Source organism: Euprymna scolopes, chromosome 43 (assembly GCF_053919585.1).
Source record: "Euprymna scolopes isolate OS-2025 chromosome 43, ASM5391958v1, whole genome shotgun sequence".
NCBI lineage: Eukaryota > Metazoa > Mollusca > Cephalopoda > Sepiida > Sepiolidae > Euprymna > Euprymna scolopes.
In genome coordinates this window covers 49,025,561-49,047,781 of record NC_136524.1, presented here as the reverse complement: position 1 = coordinate 49,047,781, position 22,221 = coordinate 49,025,561, and the positions used below count along the sequence as shown (strand labels likewise).

Genomic DNA, 22,221 nt, shown 5'->3' with positions numbered 1-22,221 from the left:
AAAAAAAAAAAAAAAAAAAAAAAAAAATAATTAACATTATATATCAGTTATAAAACTCACTACGCCTGTGTCTCCAAAGCATATCTTTTCAGAAACAAAAAGTTCGCAAAGTGACGCTAGGCTGTTCAAATTGTAGTTTGGTGGGACTTTTTTTTTTTTTTTTTCATTTCTACACTATTAGAATGAAATTTTGTAGCTGATAAATGGAGTTTTCCTATAAAACAATGGTTTCTGATTTTTTTGTCAATTATAATAAATTACAATGTTAGCTTCCAAATTATGCAATTGAAATTGCCTGAATATTACTGAATTATTAAAAAAAAAACAAAAAAAAAAACCAACTTTGTGTTAGCAGGTGAAAAACTGCAGCCATCTTGTTTTTATAAAATAAATTGAAACAGAAAATAACCTCCCTTTTGAACTCTCCTGTGTCTTAAGATGATCATTTTCTTCAAATTCTATTTTCTTTAATAATTTTCTACCTTATCAATTTTCGTAATTTTTAGAAATAATCGTCTTAAAAATACGAGGAATACATAGATACCATTGCTTTCATGTGAAATTCAGTATTACAATTTACAAAATTGCGCTCAAATAGTGTAGAAGCGCCCTCCCTTTTTTTTTTTATGGGTCTTTAGCTGGTTAAAATAGTTGTTAAAGAGTCAAAATTGAAAGAAACCGGAACTTGCAAAGCATGAGTCAACTAAAAATTGCTCTTATACGCATGTGAAAATCGTTAAAATTTTGTACATTCGTCTTCATTTTTTTTTTTTTTTTACTTCATCTCCGACTGATGATGAACCAGTGGTAACGTCACAGGCTTCACTGATATAGTTTTGCTTTTGGTTTTGATTCTAACTGATGGCACCCAAGTCATAATTTTCTTTTTTACTTTTGAAATCATGACTATCAATCGGGTGCAATATCATATGAAATAATGGTTGGAGAATTGACTATAATCATATATCTGGATAAATTAAAATATCATATTTAAGCATATTTTACGACTGGACAACGCAGTTTCAGAATGGAAGCTGCTTTGATTTGTTTATATATATTTTTAAATCGCTAGTACAAATTGAATAGACTCTAAACTCTAAAGAATTTACATGGCAGACATAGGAATTAATTCCTGAAAAATAGCGTTTGAGCGGGAAAACTTATTTGTATCCTCATGTGAGAAACAAAAACAGAACTTTGACACAGTTTGTTCTCAACTGGAAAGAATTTACGTGACCTAAATAGAAGGAGATGTCCTTTTCTCCTCCTTGCAACCTCTATCTCACAGAAGAGATGTTGCGAGTTTGTCTCTGATGTATCGTTATTTTCATGGAAAGTGTTCGACTGAGCTTCAATCTATGGTCCCCCTCGCCAAACTTTCACAAGAAACACTCGTCTAGCTGTAAACACTATCAATAATTCCCCCCACTCTTTATCTGTGCCTAAACCTAAACGTAGATTCCATGAACAAAGCTTCTTTCTTAGAACTGCATGCCTGTGGAATTGTTCTTCCGTTTTCCTGCTTTCCGGCTGACTACAATATGGTTGTGTTCAAGTCTAACGTAAATAAGTTCTTGATGAGCCGTTCCATATAAGTTATCAAATTTACCAAATTTTCATTACTAATGATTACTATATTGTCCAATTTCTACTGTACACTCTTTAACCCTTATCCTTGAGTGGCCTCTTGGCCTTGATAATGTGGTGATGCCTATGTAAAAAAAAAAAAAAAAAAAAAAAAAAAAAATTAGAAATTAATTCTTGCAAAAATACTGTTCAATCACAAAACACTTTATTTTCTCCATTTTGCTTTGAAAATTTCCTTGGCACTCAGGTCATACTTTTGTTTTTACTTTTAAAATCACCATTATGTATTGGGTACAGCATCATATGAAATAATCGATAGAACATTGACTGTTATAATACATACGAAATATGGATAAATTAAAATATATTTAAGCATATTTTACGACCGGTAACGCCCCCCCCCCCCCCCATATATATTAGTTCAATTATATATTCCATAATGGAACGCTGGAGAGTGTCGTCAGTGATGTTTCTGTGTGGATCATGGGAACGTTTTGGGTCTTTCAACATCAGACATTCCTCCCCTGTGCAGATCCGACCAGAGGCGATCGATCTCTAGCCCACTCTCCATAAGTGCGCTTTCAGACACTGTTTAAATTGCGGCTGTACTCCACACAAAATCTTCCTGGCTTCTCAGATTGGCTGAATTCTAATGGCTTGTGTTTTAGTATACAAAAAATATAATAGCAATGAGAAAAAAAAAAAAAAAAACTGAAAAAAAAAAAACTGAAAAAAACCTTAAGACCACCTAAGAAAGAAGAATTACAAATAAATCCAATCCTTCCCAATAATGATAGAGGTGGATATATACATGCATACAACCAACCACACACAACCATATGCAAATCATTCTTTGTTAAAGAAACCTATCTTCAAGTTAAACCTTGGAAATTTACCGCATGAATTATAATTTTATAAATAATTAAAGTCAATTGAAAAATAAAATAACTATATATATATACTAGCAAAAGTACCCGTCATTGACTGGGTTCAAAAACAGCCTACAGAAAATGGACTCTGGTTTATGAAAGTATGATAGGTTATGAAAAGGAAGGGTTGTAAAGAGATAGCTTCGAATTTGGGGGTATCAAAACCAAAGCAAAATATGATGAAAGTAAAAATAAAATAGATAAACCCCATAATTTATTATACCATACCTGTTCACACTGAAACACTTATCACAACATTCTGTGGATCTATATTAAAAAACCTTGTTAAACTTTGTGACATATTTCCATTCTATGGAGGTCAGGCGCGAACGAACACCCCATAATTTTATTATACCATATTTCTTCAAACTGAAACATAATTATCAAAGTACACTTACGCAGATAGATATGAAAAGTCTTTATTAAATTATTATTATTTCCATTCTATGGAGGCAAGGCGCGAACACAGACTCCACAATTTTATTATACCATCCCTATTTAAGTTAAAACATACTTATCAAAGTATTATTATGTGTATCTATATCAAAAACACTTGTAAACGTTTTTTTTTTTAATTTTTAAATTTTTTATTTCCATATTTTGTGGACCAGACGCGTACGCAGACCCCACAATTTTAATGAATCTTTATGCCAGATCAAACATACCCATTCCTGTGTCTCGATACATCTATCATTATATGTGATCAGTTTTCTATAATAGTCAACCATATAGGAGCCTATTCGTGACCAGACACACACAGACGTTCAGCTTTATATTATAGATTATATATATATATATATATATATATATAAACAGAATTGTTCATTAGTCAACAAATAATCAAAACAAAACTAAAAAAAAAAATGGAGACTTCAGGTTGTCCTTGATTTAGGTTGACCATTTTACTAGAGACAAGAAGTGGCTTAGGCCTCATTGTTATATGCCTGCATTCTGAATAGCATGACAATACTGATAAAGTTAATTTCAGTAGATACTTAGTGGTGTCTATAATTTTCCAGTCTCTGCTCAGTAAAAAAAAAAAAAAAAAAAAAAAAAAGAAAAATAAAAGGTTAGATTTGGGAATACTTCACATAAGGTTAGAACTGAACAGAGAAAGGAAAATATGATTAAAAGTCAAAAAATAGGTTAGGAGTGACGTTGTAGATAGGAAGTCTAAAATGAAACAGGGTGAGCGAAACGTGTTCAGATGTTTTTCAAATCTATTTTCATCCGCTCCTCGGGGGGAGCAGGTACGAGGAAGTTAACATAATGCTGTAAAAGAATAACACAACAAAGAACCTGACACATTCACCAACATTGTTGTTTGCTATTATGTTTCTGAATTTTTGAGATGAGGATGGATTTGGATTGTTCAGTCTATTGTTCTCATCTTGCATCTTATTGTCAAAATGTTTCTTCAGGTGTATTTTGTAGAACTAGGAATCTACACAGTATTTCGAATGGAACCCATTATTTAAATCCATGGGAGTAGCATGGTAACTTGATAGAATTCAGTTGTAAAGCTACAGTTGAAATACAATTGTGAATTACTTAGGACTTATGGCTGACAGAATGAGAACATGCTACCTCCTGTGGGTTAAATAAATGTTCCATTCAAAATTCTATGCAGATTCCTTGAGTTTGACAAGATGCACCTGAAGAAGATCAGGGTTTACATTGAGATGACATGACATGAGGAGACATTCATCCAGGATGAGTTAAGCTGGCTTCTTCCATAGAACACAGCGTCTTGAATGAACACAACTATGCACAATGGCCTGCAGCGGCCAAGATAGTTATAGGCAACCATTCCCAAGACCAGCGTTGAACATCATGGCCTGAGAAAAAGGTTTGATACCAACTTTGATAGTGCATAATAACGTCTTCAGCTGATCTCCTGGGTGTCTTCACAAATCTTGAAGTAGGAGTACTGTTGCCAAGACTGCTGGGAAAATGGTGGGACTGTTCTACCGCTCCAGTAGATATTTCATTGCTGATGCAATTCTCTACCTGTGTAAGAGCCAAGTACGTCCAAGTATGGAGTACTGTTGCCACACCTGGGAGAAGATAAGCTGCTAGAAGCACCTTGTCCAGCCTTGACAGAGTTCAAAATACACTTCGTAGCCTCTGCAAGCTCTTTTCCACAGAAGAGATGCTGTGAGTGTGTCTCTGCTTTATCATTATTTTTATGGCCAGTGCTCGTCTGAGTTCTAATTTATAGCAACCCCATGCTAAACTTTCATGAAAAACACTCGTCTAGCTGAAACCACTATCAATAGTTTCCCCTCACTCTTTATCCATGCCTAAACCTAGATTCCATGAACAAAGTTTCTTTCTTAGAATTGCACACGTGTGGAACTCTGTTCTGTTTTCCAGCTCACTACAATATGATGGCGAACAAGTTCTTGATTAGTCCTTCCCCTTAAGTCATCCAATTTGCCAAAATTACACTGCTAATGATTACTATGATATTTTCCCATTGACTACCATACACTCATTAACCCTTATCCTCCAGTGGTCTTTGTAAAAGAAAAAAGTTCTGGAGCTATTGTTTAAGGAGAGAAGATATTGCATCAAAGGAAGTTACATTGGCCAAAATGTTGTGTGAATAACACTCAAGATAACAACAGTAGTCTGAATAATCCAAATAATACGAATTGTTGTTTACATTTTTTTTTTTTTTTTGTATTTATGAATTCATTATTACAGCCAGAAGGGGAAAAAAACAGAGGAAGATGGCTGACCTCATCACAAACAAAGAAGAAGAAAATGAACAATTCTTTAAAATATCATGGTGATGATGGCTATTGCCACTATTTAGGGCATCTTCTTTGTTTTGTTTTTTCTTTTTAATATTAGTTTCTTGTATTTCTAAGCTTCATATTTTGAAATTATTTTTTTTTTTTATCTTATTTATTTTTTTAGAAAAATCATCTGTAAAATAAAATTTTGTGAGTCATTTAATTAGTTAAAAAATAAATAAATAAATATCTTCCAAAATAAATTATTCAAATGCATTTAGTTTAATCAAATATTTAATAGATTTTAATGAAAATGAAAAAAAAAAGAATGCTTATTTATATTAAGCTACAAGCAAAATATGGCTGTTCAAAATAAAATAGCAGGAAAACTAAATAATTTATTTAGTTACCTGTAAAAAAATATTAGTGTGCACCAAAAATTACAAAAAATTATCAAGCAGTATATTAAAAAAAAAATTGAATTAATTTTAAAAAACTTTGAATAAACTGTGTTTGGATCACGTTAAGATGCAAAAATTTAATAAAAGAAGAAAAAATCTTTTCTTTTGCCTTTCTTTCTTTTTATAATTAAACTTAAAATAAAAAGAAAAAAGTAAAAAAAAAAAAAAAAAAAGAATGTCTTTTCCCTTCTTTTAATAAATTTTTTTTTCATCTTAACATGTTCCAAAAACAGTTATCTGTTTAATTAAAGTTTTTAATTTTTTTACTGATGCTACCAATTTTTATAAAATGAATTTGCTATTTATTGTACATAAACTCTGAATGAGACTCATCTCAAGCCAGCGTGTTGTAAAAGATTATCTCCCTTCTTATGAAGATACCATGCGGTCTTGTGGTTGAGAGTTCGTTGACTACAAATAGTAAATTAATTTTATTTTTTATGGAAAATTCCACTAAATAGATTTCCATAATTTTTAGCATACACTATTTTATTTTACAGATAAGTAAGTATATTAATAAGTTTTCCTGCTATTTTATTTTGAACTGTTATATTTCGCATGTTTTTCAATATAAGTGAGCACCAAAAAACAATTAGCTTGATAAACAATATTTCAAGAAGAGTGGGAGTTGTCGATAAAAAAAAAGGTTAAGTAGAGAGATAGTTTTAGGCACAGCCTTGATTTAGGCAGAAAACTTTGCTCCCTTTGAATTACACTTACTTTACACCTCCTTCTATAGAAGACCTAAAATTATGTGGGTAAAAAAAAGTTCATTATAACACAGAATGTAAAAAATATCACTCCCAAGAAACAAACACAGAGACTTGTGACTAAACCAGATAAATTTTTAAGATGTTAAAAGAAAAAAAAAAAAAAAAAAAAACCTGACGATATATGAAATATGGATCCCAACTGACTTCAATGCCAAGAAAAAAAAAAAGAAAAAAGAAGACATACTGGTTGATACAGGTTTATCTTGACTTTCCCTCACACACACACACACACACACACACACCACCTCTTTAAACAACAAGAATGCATTTTTTAATATATTTACACAACTTTAATCAAAGTTTGGACTGATATGTTTATTAATAACAATAATGAGTTATATTATTTGTAACCAAAACTGATTTTTATGTAGAGTGCATTTATATATTTACAAAACTTGTGAATTTTGAATAATAACTAATAAAAATATCAATCCAAGCTTTAATTAAAGTTGTGTAGTATATAAAAAAAAAACACTTGTTTACGGAGGCGATGAGTGTGTTCAGGTCAAGGTTAAAACAATGTTGACCGAAATGTGTTTTTTTTTCACATTGAAGTTGGTAGGGGTCCATATTCCATACGTCATACAAAAAAAAACAAATCAACAGGAAGGCAAAAGTAGATATCTACATAAAAAATTACAGAAAATTATCAAGTAGAATTTTGATTAAAAATTTAAAAATCAGTTTTACTGTATATTTCTGGTTCGTCATTGGCACAAATGCAGTTAATGACTTATCTCCCCTTTGTTCTCCCCTTAAAAATAAATAAATAAATAAAAATGTGCGTGCCAATGAAGTATTAGAAATATAAAATTGATTTTTATTTTTCATTAAAATTTTACTTGATAATTTTTTCTATAAATACCTACTTGTTTGATATATCAAAAAATTTTCCTGTTAATTTATCTTGAACTGCTATATAACTCCTGTGTATATCTACCTATAACATTCAACATTATATATATATATATATATATATATATATATATATATATAACACCCTGTCATGCATTAAAAAAACAAAAACTGCTGAACAAATCCATTTTAAATATTTTTGAGAATTGAGAAAGCAAATAGCAAGTCATTTCCTCTTCTGCTTTCAATCTATTTCCATAATTAGATGTTTTCTTTTTTCTTTCTGACTTATCCACCAAAGTCTGGTTATGAATTTCCACCAGTCTTTGTTCTTATTGCCTTATAATGATATGTGCAAAATTGTCAATAACTCTGATATGCTCTTTCCGTATCACTATGCTGATTTTGGGTGTGATGACCATTTTCAGTTTAGGAATAGCCTTGAGGATTGTTCGATAGATTTTATCTTTGTGATAATGAAAGTAGAAAGTGCGCTTTGGGTTTACTTTCAGCAACCACTGTAACTTCCCTTATTTCGTCCTTTAGTCTTCACATTTCATGAGCAACGTTTCTGTTAAAGAGGGAAGAATTGCTGTTTTCTAGGTCATATCACACTTGGCTGTTTTTTTTTGTTGTTTTTTTTTTAGCTCATTACATCAAGTGGTTTCTTGTCTTGAGTGATTAAAAAAATCTTATCGATAAAAATCTAGTAGTAAAATTCCAGTGAATATAGAATGCATCGAAGATCACATCTACTGATGAAGGATTCACTGAAGTGACTCCCCCCCCTCCTCATCATTAAATGTTGGTAAAATAAAAACTTGAATAAGTTAGACATAGACTGAAGTTTTATTGCACAAAATAAGTAAATAAATCAAAGTAATGTTTGTAATCACTTGTAAGAGATGTTTTTTTTTTTAATGATCTTGTTTAAAAACTAATCAGTGCAACAAACATACCAATAGAGTAAAATTATACTTACATCCATGCGTAATTGTTCTATTTCTTTTAAAGCTTCTTGGTGATCTTTGCTCAACTTTTCTAATTCACTGAGACGTGTCGTTGCAAATTCCCGTTGTTCTTCCAACTCAGCATTGATCTCATCATACTAAGAAAAAAAAAAAAAATTTACAATCCCAGTTTATTTGGATTCTTCGGACCGTTTTCATTTTGAAGGCACAAGGCGCAGTGGATTAAGTACTTAAGAGTAAAATTAAGTTGTACAAGTTGCACTCTTCTGGAGGTTGAAGATGTGGTCCTCAGTGCAGGTGACACTCAAAAATACAATTGCAAATTAATTAGGACTTCTATCCAGTCATGGCTGAGAGAATGAGAACATGGCACTCTCGTGGATTAAATAGTGTTCTGCTCGAAATTCCATGTAGGTTCCTAAGTTTGACAGCAAAATATTGCAGCATTAAGAATTGATTATACAATGTTATAAATTGAATTTTTAAAACAAATTCTTAATGCTGCAATATTTTAAGTTATAAATTTCCTATATTTTTACTAGAATATCTTGTCTTTTTCTTTTCTAGTTTTAACAACTAGTTCTTTACTTTTCATGTTTAAGCTTAATCATATTACTTTTCATGCTCGCATTTTTCTATTGTAATCCACGATTTTTCAGGCTTCCAATAAATTCACTTGTTCTTTGTTTAATTTTAGTTTTATTTTTTTTGCCCCCATAAACACATATGTAATAACAATGTACGGTACTTGTCTGCTTCCAATAAAATCCCCCCAATTATCTCCCTTTCATGCTCTGTTTCACTTGTTACTTCTCTTTTTTGCAACAGCAGTGAATTAGTAGCAACAGTAGTCACTGAAGCGACATGGTTGCTATGGAAACCAGTCATAAAAACTGTCACTCACCTTCCTACATATTTTTATGATTTTGAGCACCAGAAAATTTATCATAACTTTTGTTATGTTATTGTGAACGAAAATTGAAATTCTTTTTTATCACAATATAGTTGAGAAGGTGATCTATAAACTGTAATAATTGTTTGAAATTTGGTTAAAAAATGAGTGAACAGTGAAGCTTTAAAGCAGTTTTAAATGACTAAAGCTGCCACTTAACCATATATTTAAACACTAACGTGTTTGAATTTGTAGTCATCAACATACAGTACTGTTTTGTTGTATCACAACTCATCAGTGCTGCTAAATTAGCACCTCTCCCATGCCAAGAATTGAACCTAGAACCATCGTGTTGACAGTCAGCAGTTCTACCCATTGACCTACAGGAGCAGTGTCTGCAAACAACTTCGACAAATGTCTATTTTAAACAAACATTCGTCCACCACTTTTATAGTGCTCAAACTGCTTGTTTATAAACAAACAGCGAGTCTCGTATTTTTCAGCCAATTAAGTAGTGGAAGATATTATTTACGACAGTGCTCTACCCAAATATGATATTAGTATTGAGACAATTTAAAATTTTTGAGATATCAGAATTGATATCAGAAAACTTTTTGCCCATTTTCACATACCAAAAATGGCCATTTTTGTTTTTATTTAAAACTTAATTTTCCATGACTCATATCAATGATGAAATGATAAATATTTATTGATTTTTTAAACTACCAACAAAACTAAAATATATAGATCACTGCCCATTTAAGTGTATTTTTTTTACATTTTCAAAAATATATGCACATAATGCATGTCTTTTTTATCCCCCCATCAAAAAAGCAACTCCATATTTAGAAATTTAAAAAAAAAAATTGGAACCTGTAACTGTATTGGAATTGAGACAAATATTGGAATCGTCCATCACTAATGACTATACTAAACAATTCAAAGAAAGGATTACCTTGTTTTTAGAAACACCTGATATAGTGCGTCCGCCTTCATGTACAACTGGGTCTTCTTCATAACAACGCAGTTTCTGCAAGCAGTCTGCAAGTCGTTTATCCAATTTACGTGCTCGTTGGTCAGCTTTATCGTAATCATATTCAAGGTCATCGACTTTGTTACGCAATTCAGCAATTTCAGTCTCAGCTGCCGTCACTTTATCTTGCAACTCGGACACCTGTTGATAGATCAGACATGGACAAAATATGAGAGCACAATTCAATGAAGATTATATGGCAAGTCAAAACAATTTGAATGTGTAAAATACAAATTATTATCAATAAATACCGTACCTAAACTGTTGTACATCTGGTAATAAACTAATCTAATCTTTCAATGTGATAAGATCAACAAAGTCTCCTTTCTTGCACACACTTACTTTGAAGTGATCATATTTAAGCCTGTTTTGGAAACCATATTACACAAACAGCCATTCAAAGCCAGGAAGGGGCAGGGCCGTTCAGAGCCGGGACAGGGGCAGGGCCGTTCAGAGCCGGGACAGGGGCAGGGCCATTCAGAGTAGGGATGGAGCAGGGCCATTCAGAGTAGGGATGGAGCAGGGCCATTCAGAGCAGGGATGGAGCAGGGCCGTTTAGAACTGGGACGTGGCAGGGTCAGCCAGGACGCGGCAGGGTCTGTCAGAGCCAGGACGCGGCAGGGTCTGTCAGAGCCAGGACGCGGCAGGGTCTGTCAGAGCCAGGACGCGGCAGGGCTAGCCGAGAGAAAGGTATCCAGCAAAATTTATACCCCCACCCCATCAACACACAATCTCAGTCAAAGGGTCAAGTAATATTAAGACTAAAATAGAAATATAGAATAACAAACCTTTAAGCTATTTTCATGATCCCGTTGATGCAGCTGAGTGATTAGCTGATGCAATTTCTTGTTTTGTTGCAACGTATCAGCCAAATCATCACGTACAAGATCACTTAATGTAGCACCGTTACCAGTTCCCAGTTTCATATCTACTCCGTCAAGATGAAGCTTCTTTATATCTTCATCGTTACCAACTCCGCTAGAATCCAACAAACCAGAGGGGCTGTTATCGGGAGGTTGTTTTTTAATATTGTGTTCCAGATATTCCTTCTTTATATCAATTCCATCACTACAACCAGAATCTGAAAAAATAAAAAAAGGAAAACCTATTATAGACACACAAATAAATAAACAAAGAAAAAAATTGAAACAATTAAAAGTGGAGGAGGGTTCTTTATCCAAGTTTATAGAAATTATTTTATTGATAACTATTACCTGAAATGCATACTATATTTATTGTGAGTGGCTGAGAATGCCCATGAAAACAAAATTCTATACCAAGAGCGGACACAATTTTGAGTAAAATTTCACAAATAATTTAATGTTAGTTTGAAAATTTTTGAGATAAGGATTGCTAATTTGTATTATTAGTATTATTCAGACTACTATTCTCATCTTGAATGTTATTTTCATATTTTGGGTGAGCTCTGACCTTCTTCAGATGTATCTTGTTGAACTCAAGAAACTTATTTATTTACATATTAGCAGGACCCATGTCCTGCGTTGCCTGGTGGAAATATGACACAAAGCCAGAACAAATTTGATAATCTGCTAAACTGAGTAAAACGTTATGATGTGCGTGTTACGGAAAACGATAATGTAGGAAAGTAATTATAAATAACAACAGTTCTCCAATTACCAAAAGTCAAGTTTTGCTAAGAGTTTTAAAGTTAGGTTTATTTTGAAAAAAAGTCGATTTGAAGAGAAAACCCTTTAAAGTGATCAGAAAATGCTGAGCTAGAAAAGTAATTATTAATAAAACAATTTTTGATGACAATAATAGTGGCCATGTTGAATGTACTGAATGAGTATTCTGTAATGTACATTAATGCGAAACCTAGAATGACGGTTTGTGTCTGTTCATCCAATGAAAGTGTCATAAGTAGAAATGAAATTAACAGGGAGTTATCGAGACAATGGTCTGTTCATGTATGGTAAAATCATGTAATGGCAAAATGAAATAATTACGGTAAATCAAGGTAAGCATAATGAAATATTAGCTCCAGTGATGATGGGGGTAGTGAAAGTATAAAATAATTAGTGGGTAAGTTGCCTTGTCACTACATCTTTAGAGAAGGAATCGGATCGGAGAAATTGTAGCAATTTATAAATTGTAATTAAACTGATTGATTGTTAACAGAAAACATGCATGAGATACAGGCAGATAGATGATGCCATTTTGTAGACAGAAATAATTTTTCCTATTTTATTATATAGAATAGGAATATATAAGGTGTTTCTTTTTAGAGGCGACAAACTTGAAATTGACAACTATTTTCTTTAATTTAAGATTTAATTTTTTTTTTATTATTCTATTTTCACCCCAAACAAGGCACAGTGCTACTTTGAAATAGGGAGCTACTGTTGGGGACATAATTTGCGGGGGCATTATGAAGGGAGATGAGTAGAAAGATGTTTGTTCACATTATACTTGAAATTCTGCATATCAGTACAGATGGGAAAGCAGAATCCCCGAAGGAAGTTCCAAAAACTTGCAGTTCTGGGGAAGAAACTATTGAAGTAAAAGGCTTTCTTACACCTAGGGATCTCTACTGTAAAGGGGTGGGATGGTTGTAAATGCCAAAAATAAATCATGGGAATAAACCACATATTTTGTATAATAAAAATATACTTTTTGATTACCTGATCCTGACAAAATGGCAACAGAGAGGAAAATTTGGAACTCATTCATGAAACATTAAATTTCAAGCACGAGTAATGTAAAACTAGTTTCAAGGATCACAAAAGCCATACTAGAATTGTCTGTAAGGACACAAAGTGCTAAATAATAATCAGTTCTAAGTGACACTCTTCTGGAGGTTAAAGGTTCAATCCTCAGTGGATGCATTTCTAAGAATACAATTATGAATTACTCAAGACTTATATCCAGTCATAGCTTATGAACAAGAGCAAGTTATGCTCCGTGGATTAAATAAATGGTTTCATTTGAAATTCTGTATAGATTTCCAGAGTTCGACAAGATGCATCTGAACAAGGTTGAAGGTTACATCAACCAAAACATTGTGAGAATAACATCCCAAAATGAGAACAGTAATCTGAATAATCCAAATAAAAATTCAATGTTAATTTCTTTAATTTTATATTAGGGGTTTGGCGTTTATACAGTATGGAGTACAGACGAAAATCATATTCCAAGTAAAAAAAATAAGCATCTCCACCAAAAATTAGGAACTATTATCAAGTGGAAGTTTAATTAAAAATATAGATATTCTATAAAGTAAGGAGAAATAGGTTGTCATTGAACCAAGTAATAATGAATCTTGAAAGGCTGACAATGACCAAGATCTTTCTGATTCTCTCTCTTCTGATTTTGAGCTTGTGATGCAATAGGGAAAAAGATGCCTGGTTAATTTTAATGCAGCTAAAATCAAGCTTCTTTCTTTTCATTAGAATTGCTGACCTCCAATCAGGCTGCAATTCCAATGAATGGCTCTCATCTTGAGGAAGCACCAGGTTTAGACAAGCTTCTGGGACTGATCTTCACTTCAGATCTAAAATTGAACACATACATCAAATCTGTTGCCAAGATTGCTGGAAAAATAGTTAGATCATTCTACTATTCCAGTAGGTATCTCCCTGCAGATGCAATCCTCTATCTGTATAAGAGCTAAGTATATCCTAAAATGAAGTACAGTTACCATATCTGGACAGGAGCTGCTCGACGTGCTCTATCCATCCTCAATAAAGTTCAAAACCTGCTTTGAAACCCAGTAGGTGATGCCCCTTTCCCTTTCCTGCAACTTCTTTTCCACAGAAGAGATGATGCAAGCCTGTCTCTACTCTATCATTACTTTCATGGCAAGTGCTCATCTGAGCTCCAATCTATGGTACCTCCTTGTCAAACTTTCACAAAAAACACTTGACTAGCTACAACCACTATCAACAATTCACCCCACTCTTTCTGTGCCTAAATCTAAATGCAGATTCCATGAATAAAGCTGTTTTCCTAGAACTTATCACCTGTGGAACACAGTTATGTTGCCCTACTTCCTGGTTGACTACAATATCATAGCCATCAAGTTCAATGTAAACAAGTTCTTGTTGAACCGTTCCCTTCATACTGTATAGGTGCCCGGGTTTCGTTTTTTTGTACGAACCAGACATCCATAATTTTTAACAAAGCCCTGTATAAAGACTAAACAACAAAATTCTATGCAGTCTGTAAGAAAAATGATACCAAAAATGGATCATCACATTCAATGCTACCAAGACAAAACTCCTTTCCATTTAACAATAAGAAACCTTTCCAACCATTGATTATCATAGCCAAAAGAACCCTTCCTAATAGTTAAATATTACTCAAATAACAAAGTGGAATCTATATATATAAAAGGCAAATGTGTCGCACACATTTTTGTATGTCTCAAAAAGGCTTTTTTCACCGACCGTCCCGGGGGGAGGGGGTTACTATCGCTTAGAAGTGTTTATATACCTCCTAGATAATAATATCTATGATTTGGGAATGCGCATCACGTCTAGATTTATTTACGTTGACTTTTATGAGATTCACGCTATTTCGCCGTTTCGCCTGTTTGTCCTGGTTTTTAGTATAAATAAAGTGAGTGTAAATTCAAACGTTGCGTATTCTTGGCATTGCGCCGGAACATCCAGAAAGCAATCAGCTTTTGATCAATGCAGTGGAAACCTCATATCAGACAACTGCTTTCATATGGACACCCCTATTTTATGGGGAACTGGTTTTCGTCCCGACATCTTGGGGAAACTAAACTGTTTTGATAAGCTTCTGGGTTTGACCTTTACTCCTGATCTGAAATGGAACATATATATCAAGTCTGCGGCCAAGGTCGCTGGGAAAATGGTGGGATCCTTCTACTGCTCCAGAAGATATCTCACTAATGATGCAATTCTCTATCTATATAAAAGCTAAGTACGTCCAAGGATGGAGTACTGCTGCCACATTTGGCCAGGAGCTGCTAAAAACAGCCTATCCTGCCTTGACAGAGTACAAAATAGACTTCGTGGCTTGGTGAGTGATGCTCTTTTCTCTTCCCTGCAACCTCTCTCCCACAGAAGAGACGTTGCGAGCCTATCTTTGTTTTATTATTATTTTCATGGCAAGTGCTCGTCTGAGCTCCAATCTCTGCCCCCTCCCTCGGCAATCTTTCACGAAAAACACCTGTCTAGCTGAAACCACTGTCAATAATTTTCCCCACTCTTTATCTGTGCCTACCTAAATCAAAATGTAGATTCCATGAACAAAGCTTTCTTAGAACTGCATGCCTGTGGAACTCTGCCGCTTGCCTGTTTCCCTCCCGACTTCAAATTGGAAGTCTTAAAGTCCAACACAAACAAATTCCTGATGAATCGCCCCCTTAAGTAAGACACTTTATCAAATCTCCAATACTAACGATTACTACGATACTATCCCATTGATTACTGTACACACAATAACCCTTATCCCGACTGGCTTCTGGGCCTTGATAAGTGGTGACCTCCATGTAAAAAAACAAAAACAAAAAAAAAAAGTTCACTGTGGGATTGATGCTTGATCTAATTCACTTTTAACTTAATTCATCACGGTTTTTTTTTGGTTTTTTTTCGCTTTCACCTCAAGGATTCGAGTTCGACCCCCCTCCCCCAACTTTTTTTTGGTTTTTCAAACACCCGGGCACCACCAGACTGTTGTTTTTTTTTTTTTTTTTTTTTTTTTAAATAGAACTTTTAACATTGTTTTTATATTTAAACAGGGTTATTTACCCCCGCCCCGACGCCTCTAAAAACCCGGGCAACACCGGGTACCCCCGCTAGTCAGTATATAAAAGATGCTGCCATGTCTACCAAAAACAAGGTAGGCTTCCTCTACTAGGCTAGATAACTTATCACACATGCCAGTATCCTATATCTCTATTAAATCAGTATTAATCTGCGTATTCCAGATCTGGGCTACTAACTGCCTTCACTTTGAAAATGAGCAAAAAAAAAAAAAAAAAAAAAAAAAAAAAAATATATATATATATATATATATATATATATATATATATATTTTCTAAACTAATAGATCCCACACTGTCTGCCAAGCTTCAGCCCCTGACATCACTGTAATGTCACATCTCTGTGCTTATTTCATCACAAGTACTTCCATGAGATGTGTTCTGATTATCTTTCTGCACTTTAATACATATATCCCCACACCTGACTTGCAACAAAATCACAGTGATTCCTTTAGCCTCCTGATATGTGTGAAAGAATTAAAAACTGCTTTAATTATGTTTAGAATAATTTAAGCAGTAAACGGGCGACAAAACAAAGCAACCTGTTCTCTCTGGGGCTAAATCCCAAAAGGGTTTGACATCCCTGCTGTGGTATCACTTTGCCAGGGGCACTTACTGAACCACAGCTTGAAAGTATAGGGCACCTACCTTGTTTTAATTTCTAAGCTACGTAGAACACAATTATTTACATGTATTTATACCATTGTTACAATATTACTTAACTAGATTATGTATTACATTGTTACAATATTACTTAACTAGATTATGTATTACATTGTTACAATATTACTTAACTAGATTATGTATTACATTGTTACAATATTACTTAACTCGAACCAGATTTTTCCTATCTTTTTTTACCTTATCTTAATGAACTATTTTATGGAGACGGATTTAGCAAGAGTCTATTAGACCTTGATATTTCAGCATTGTGGTCTGCAAAATGGCCTAAAATACCAAAACCCGTCCATCCCATGAAAAGATGAATCTGGCAGCAGCCACACTCACACTATTTCATTGTAGAGAGATGCTTCAAGATACGGGAAGACTTTCTACTCTAATAGCCTTTTCTTCAGATCACTAGCCTTTGTAATTCCTTTACTGATCCATTTCCTCCAACTCTGACGACATACAGAAATTTAAATATAACGCAAACATTCTGCTGTCCAGCTTGCCCCCCTCTCCCTAAATCTGGTCCTTATCAAAATAGTACCTTACGCTGCAGTCTTAATATATCCTTGTTTGGGATGAACAAAAGTAAACAAAATAAATATAAATGGGTAAGATAAATAAAACAAAAACAAAAGGACATGCGTTACTCACCAGGATCTACTTTCTCCTTTTTGATATCATCACTGCCATTCTGATTACTGTTGCCTGATTTATCATTGTTTTCCGACTCAGAAGAAAGGATTTGATCTCTGAGGGCTTGTTGAAGCCTATCATTACGTTGTAAGAGACGATCAAACGCTTGCAATAATTTTCCAATAGCACGCTTTGAGAACTCCACCCGTTGGCCCAACTTTTGTTCAAGTTCTTGTTTATCCCATGTTGACAAAAGTGTGAGAAATGCAGTAGTTTCTGGGCTTTCACCTGATTATAAAAGATTAGTTCAGAGATCAAAAAAAAATAATAATACCAAAGTCCAAATCAAATTTATTTGGAAGAAAAAAAAAAAAAATACCAAAGTCCAAATCAAATTTATTTGGAAGAAAAAAATAATACCAAAGTACAAATCAAATTTGGAAAAGAAAAATTAGTAAAGTGCAACAAACCATACAAAGAATCAGAAGTTATTTACATCCACATATAGTTTGAATATGCAAATGTGAATTTGCACCTGAGTGCTCATTCCCCTTATGACCAACAAAGGTGTATCTCCTTGTTGCTGGTATTCGAGGAGTCATGCTTCATGCCAACAAAATTTGGGTTGCCACTGTTGATACGAACAGGCTTGTAAGAAACGACAACGCCATGGTCAGATCTGCTTCTCAAAAAGCATGGACAAGAGGCGTATAGCCGATCTGAGAAAACATCTTAGCATCCTTTCCTTAGAAGTTATCCTGAGGCGTAGGAAGATTGATATGGTTGTGGCATGTGAAGGGAATGGATGACAACCTTTGGCAACAAAGAATGGTTGTCCTTTGATGTCAGAGCTAAAGAACTGATAGTTGGACAACATCAAAGCTGACCTCTATGCTCTAAACATCACAGAAACATCATCTGATCAATGACTGTAATGTAGAGCAGCTATCAACACTAATTGTTAACACAACAACAAGGCGTCTAACCACTGCAGCTGGAAACAGAAGACGTCAAACCATGCAGTAGTAGTAGTTTGTTGAACGCCACTTTAAGCATAGATATGGCAGTCTTCATAACTTCCTCTGGAGAGGGGGGACCATCGCCCCTATGGGATGAAGTAAAAATAATAAACAGAGAGACCCACTGGAAAGTGAGAAAACTTAAAGAAACGGCTCACATGCTCGGACATAACAACCTACTGAGCAAACCAAGCATAGAGCTGAATGCAATTTTGACACCTCTGCTAGAGAGAGAAAACCTTGAATAACAACATAGGTTTAACGATAACAAAAACCAACTAAGAATTGTCCTAGTGACATATGGCCGAGTGGTCCTAGACGTTGTATCAAAGTTCAGTTACCCAAAGGTGCTGAGTTCAATCCTGAACGAAGCTTTATTGTCAATACACAAGTAACATTTAAAACAGAGAATCAGCAACTATGTCCCAGAGCCTAGCCGGAGTCCGAACACGGTATTCCCGTAATAATAATAAAGGGTTGGGTTCGAGACTCCTAACAAACGGTTCCCCAGTTTGATACAAAACACCTGATGAAGGCCGGAGGGCAAAACGGCTGAAACGTTGTGACTATAACAACCAAGATGAGGAAGTCAGTCCTCATCTCAAAAATACAAACAATTACTTTCCTCTAGGTTGTTCCACTGGGCAGAACATTGACAGAAAACGCTGAAAATAGTTGGCCTGTATGTTTTCAGCTAAATATAATATTTAGCTGAAAACATACAGGCCAACTATTTTCCTTAGGTGAGAACAGAGAAGTTGGTTAAAACAGAAAATAACTAGCAAGTTCTATCATTTCAATAACACTATGTCTAATTATGTATTTATTTATAACAAATTTTAATTATTTACAACAAATTTTAATTATTTACAATAAATATAACTCATGTTCTATCGCTCTAATATTTCAGATGAGAACAGTAGTTTGAATAATTCAAATTATTGTCCCATAGTTTCTTCCTTGGTTTAGGGATCACACATTATCAAATACATGTGTAAAACAAACATAGAAGGTTCTCAGGGTTTTAGTATTATATAAATAGGTTGATTATGTGAAATTTTTGTCACTTTTCAAAATAAATAAATTTCCATCGCTAATGCTCGACAATCATCCGGGCATTGACACTCTCTGCATGTTGGGCAAGTGTAGTACTTTCAACAAATCTTCTGATTTCAAACTGCAGATCCTTTTATCCGTCATGAATGTGTCATTACGATGCAGCCAGGCAAGAGAGAGAGAGAGAGAGAGAGAAAGCTGGCATACATTATATTATGACACTCTTGGCACAACTGCAATATAACTTACCCCAGATTTAAAGAGGGAGAACTAAAGATGTTATTAGATAGATACATATGAGAAATTGAAGATTGACAGCTTTATTGTCAAAACACAAGATATCATCGCATCGAAATTACATTAAATGAAGTCTCTATGGAAACTTACTCTCCGAATCATCAGCGGTCTCAGCATCAAACCTTTGTAAAAGGACTCGGACATCTTCATCAAGCTGAAATGTACAACAGAGCAATAAAGATGGAGAAACAGATATAGTAAAATTATGAGACAACTTAATAATTCGACCTCATTAAGTAAAATGATGTGGGTGGACTGGTCTATCACACTATAGTGAGGCAACTATTCTCAAAAGAGGAAAAAATCTAAAACGGTACCAACCCTTGCAAATGGGGATGATAATTAAGGCTATGACAACAGAATATTCTTTTCATTGTTTTGACTCTCGAGTGTAAATCCGACACAGTTAATCAATTGAGAACCACATCACTATATAAAAGCATATATGATATCAATGAATACATACCCAAAACAATGAAAAGAATATGCTGTTGTCCTAGCCCTAATAATAATAATAATTTGATACTATTAAGAAAAATAGTTGAATTGTTGAAGCAACTTGTATAAGAAAAAGGACTCCTAATCGCACTGACACACCAGTTTCTATTAAATCACTAAAGTTTAAGTGACGTTGAATCAGGTCAATACAATAGTCTCTTTGTGTGTGTTTATTCCTTGTAGCAATGGAATTTTGATAATTATGCATGATTAATGGTAAAATAAAAAATAATAATCAAACATTTAAAATGCAATGACAAAATAAAACAATTTAAAAAATCCTATTAAAAAAAACAAAAAACTGTAATTACAAAATTAAGTTCACTAGAATGCATGTTGGTTTTCTCCAAACAAGTCAGCCATTTTAATCTTTTAATACTGGAACTTGTAATTTAAGTAAGTATAATTGAGAATTCTTTTTTTTTTAATAAATATTTATTTATTTAAGAGAAAAAGAGAGATAAATAAAGACTTAAGCTAGGCAGAGATAAGTTAGTTTGGAATTCAATTTCCAAAAGCTGTCCAACACATGCCAACATGTAAAATAGATGTCAGATCGAATATGATGATGAAAAATAATTACAAAAATTGTTAGTATGAAGTGTGAAATGTTACATAAATACAATAGAACCCTAGGATACGTCATTAAAAATTAGTAACAAAATACAGTGCAGCATATAATACACATGTATATAATCAAATAACATTATAAATAACAATGTAAGGGGGGGGGGCAAATACAGTAACCAGGGTCTGGAAAAAAAATGTTATTTTCCACATCGTAACCTGAAAAAACTGTATCCTAGGGCCACTGTATCCCAGGGTTCTACTGTATATTGGCAAACTGAAGAAATGGTACCTGGTTCCAGTAGCGGTTGACTATCATCAACATGGCATCATCATGCCGTTGTCTGTTCTCCAACTGCTCTATACGTCTTTGTAACTCTTCCTCAGCTAGACGTCGCTGATCGATTCTCTCACACAGCTTTTTATTCTGGAATGCCAGCACTTTGACATCGAGCTCTTCCTAAAATTATATTTCGATATGAAAATTACATTTAAATTACATAATGCATAACAGAAAGGCAAAGTCGTCTTTAATAGTTAAATTTAAACATCAACCATTTTAATAAGATGGCAGAGAATAAATATTTAAAAAAAAAAAACAAATGAAAATTAGAAAGATAAGATAAAATATTAAAAATAAAAGGAATAATAGTGAGCAGAAACACAAACCCTATATCATTAAGTTAAAATAATGTAACTTAAAACAAATTAATTTTCAATTTCTGATGAATTTGCTCATTTTATAATAGCCATAATATGCATGTTTAAAAGTTGAACACATATCTGATGAAGGCTTATTTCCTGAAACATTAGCATACAGAATCTCCATCTGACCATGCTTAATGCAAGAACACAATAGATGTAGTAAATATATATATATATTTCCCCAAAACCTCTGGCCTTGATAGAGAGGAGACTAAAAATTGTTGCTATTGTTGAAATAACAGCAAGGGGAGACTTGATTCCAAATATTTCTCATATGTTATATCTCCCTTCTTTTGGAAATAGGGTACGATTATGAATATCTCTAGTATGAAATAATCCTTATACACTGTGAAATTTACTTTATGTATGAAAACCAAACAGGGGAGATATAACATATGAGAAATATTTTGAATAAAGTTTTCCCTTGCTGTTATTTAAGAGGTTTTGGGGAAATATCATATTTTCTAATTCATATGCAAAACTAGGAAAAACAAATGACTATGATTGAAACATTTTAAGCATGTAAAAAAGTGTAAAAAAAAAAAAAAAATTTATTAAGAAGCAAAATGAGTGTCTCTCATTGCTATATTAAAAAAAAAGCACATAAGTCCATATTTCAAACTTGCAAAATCATGCAATGCTGCTGATTTCACATTAATTGCTTTAAATCATTTAAAAATGATTTTCTTTATAAAAAATCAAACTATTTGACTATGTGACTTTTGGAATATGACACTTCTGTTTCATGATGGGTATGTACACTGTAAAGATTTTTCTGTA

At 33.5% G+C, this 22,221-nt stretch overlaps 1 protein-coding gene across 1 annotated transcript in view; it reads right to left on the bottom strand.

The window, feature by feature from the left end:
- The window catches only part of LOC145268333 (E3 ubiquitin-protein ligase Bre1-like), a 64,483-nt gene that overhangs the window by 30,968 nt on the left and 11,294 nt on the right, over nucleotides 1–22,221 (bottom strand). The window contains exons 3-8 of the mRNA XM_080123825.1: nucleotides 21,029–21,196; nucleotides 19,762–19,825; nucleotides 17,318–17,587; nucleotides 11,031–11,323; nucleotides 10,165–10,383; nucleotides 8,329–8,454 (exon numbers count right to left, since the gene is read on the bottom strand). Of these exons, the coding sequence (XP_079979951.1) occupies nucleotides 8,329–8,454; nucleotides 10,165–10,383; nucleotides 11,031–11,323; nucleotides 17,318–17,587; nucleotides 19,762–19,825; nucleotides 21,029–21,196 (1,140 nt within the window). The remainder of the gene's footprint in view (nucleotides 1–8,328; nucleotides 8,455–10,164; nucleotides 10,384–11,030; nucleotides 11,324–17,317; nucleotides 17,588–19,761; nucleotides 19,826–21,028; nucleotides 21,197–22,221) is intronic.